At 30.4% G+C, this 1,996-nt stretch overlaps 1 protein-coding gene across 1 annotated transcript in view; it reads left to right on the top strand.

Annotated features, from left to right (window-relative positions):
* DNAI7 (dynein axonemal intermediate chain 7) overlaps positions 1-1,996 on the top strand; it is a 46,694-nt gene that overhangs the window by 19,649 nt on the left and 25,049 nt on the right. The window contains exon 5 of the mRNA XM_023738098.1: positions 842-893. Coding sequence (XP_023593866.1) covers positions 842-893 — 52 coding nt within the window. The remainder of the gene's footprint in view (positions 1-841; positions 894-1,996) is intronic.

Below are 1,996 nucleotides of genomic sequence, written 5' to 3'. Positions count from 1 at the left end.
CAGGTAGTGTTATTAGATTCCCTGAAGCAACTGAAAGATTTTTCCTAAACAACTAGAAATTGCCTGAATGTCACTTTCTTGGCAATGGCTCAATTTTGAATGTGCATTCTTGTTTTCCTTGCCTTCCATTACTAGTCGCCATTCATAGTTGAGCTAGTTGCTTCAACATCTTAAAGTTCAGTACAGGTATTGCTCATTTGTATACTTACTATGCTCCTGAAAATATTTGAAACATTAATTTTTTATGTGTTTATTATGTTTCAAACTCACTTAAGGGAACAGGGAACTTGCCATTAAACAGAACTTGCGCTAAAAAATTTCACAAACTGAAGGATTATCTTACATTACTGTGTCACTTCCCTAGCTTTTGGTTTTGTAAGAAAGAATTTTATATAAAAATTGATTTTCTTAAAATTTTGTACCCTTAAAACTTGACATCGTTAGCCGTAATCACATATGATTTGAGCAATTTGTTACTCATACTTCCTTCAGCTGGTTTCTGCTCATTTTTCTATTTCCAGACTTTTCAGTCTGCTTACTTATTACGTTTGGATAAATTGTCCCTTGAGAATTTAGTAATATTTCCTTAGAACTAAGCAGTTTTGTTTGTTTTTTGTTTGGCCATAGTCAAAGATCAAGATAAGTATATTGTAGAAGTCATTTTTGGAAGTGACAGAAGTGTCCAGTTTTTCTGCAAATGCTCTAAGAATTGGTTTATCTTCTTTAAATGAAAGTGATGGTTAAGGATTACATTGAATACAAATATGAAATGAGAATAGGAATTACTAGATATTCTAGAGATGTATTTGATTGAAAATTTTCATTTTACATATTCTCCCAGCATCAAAAATTATAAAGACTATACCAATGTGGAAAATGGATATAACATAATAGTAAAAAGAGTAGTGTTAGTTATTATTACAACTCTATAAAAATTAAAAAGATGTAACAGGAGGAGAACCCATGAACCTATATGTAGCTGATATTGTAGAGAGGTGGGAAAATGAGTGATTTGTTCTTGTTTGAAAATTTGTTGTTGAAGTGTTCTATGAGCAATACAAAGAGTTTTTAAAATAATTTCATTTTACCAGTCAGCTAGTGTAGAAGCATTACTAGATGATCTCTTTTTCTTCCCTTTGCTGGACATATAGGAGGATTATACTCCTCATCCCCTTGAAGTTAGACTTGACCATGTGACTCACTTAAATCAATAAGTTGTGAATGAAAGTAACAAAATGATGTCTAAAGAGAGAGAGAAAACAAACAAACAAGAAGGAGTATACAGGCCCTGGAATTATTATTTAAATATGCAGTAAAATCACTTAAAATAAAAATTGAACCTAACTTAAAATTTGGCAGGATTTGTCATTGAAAACAAAGAACATGTGAAAAGATATTAACATTGTTGCAAGTATGAAAAGAGTATCTAAAAATGTTTCATTTTGATATGATCAAAATATTGGATAATTTTTCCCCCATAAGCTCCTTTATCACAATTAATTTTCTACAATTAAATTTTTACAGAAACTCATTGAAATTTTACACAAGAACTTTACATATTAATTAGAAAATTGTGAAATAATAATTAGAAATTATATCATTTGAAATATTCCTTGAATTTACATGGCTAAAACAAGTCTTATGTATTATGTCTCAGTAAAAGTGGCCCCATGCAGTGTTGGTTTATTACAGTTCTATTAATTTTGGAAATAGTTTATATTAAAAACATAAGCAGATGAATTCATTATAGTACTGAGCAGTACAGTTAGTATATTTTCCTCAAGGTCTGCCATCTATTATAGTAGAGAGTCACATCATTCATTCTTAGCCAGTGAGGTCAAATGTACCAGACTAAGCTTTTCTCGGTTTGAATAGCTGTTACCAATGGGTTTAATACATCTGGATTTTTCTGTCATTATCTAGTGTTATGTAGAACAGTTTCAATTTATAGCTATGACTAAAGGAATGCAAATGCTAATGTTGAAAATGCCACAAA

This window comes from Trichechus manatus, unplaced genomic scaffold (genome assembly GCF_000243295.1).
Source record: "Trichechus manatus latirostris isolate Lorelei unplaced genomic scaffold, TriManLat1.0 scaffold00112, whole genome shotgun sequence".
In the NCBI taxonomy this organism is placed as follows: domain Eukaryota; kingdom Metazoa; phylum Chordata; class Mammalia; order Sirenia; family Trichechidae; genus Trichechus; species Trichechus manatus.
Note: the sequence above shows the minus strand (reverse complement) of the source record. Positions and strands in the feature narration are given on the sequence as shown.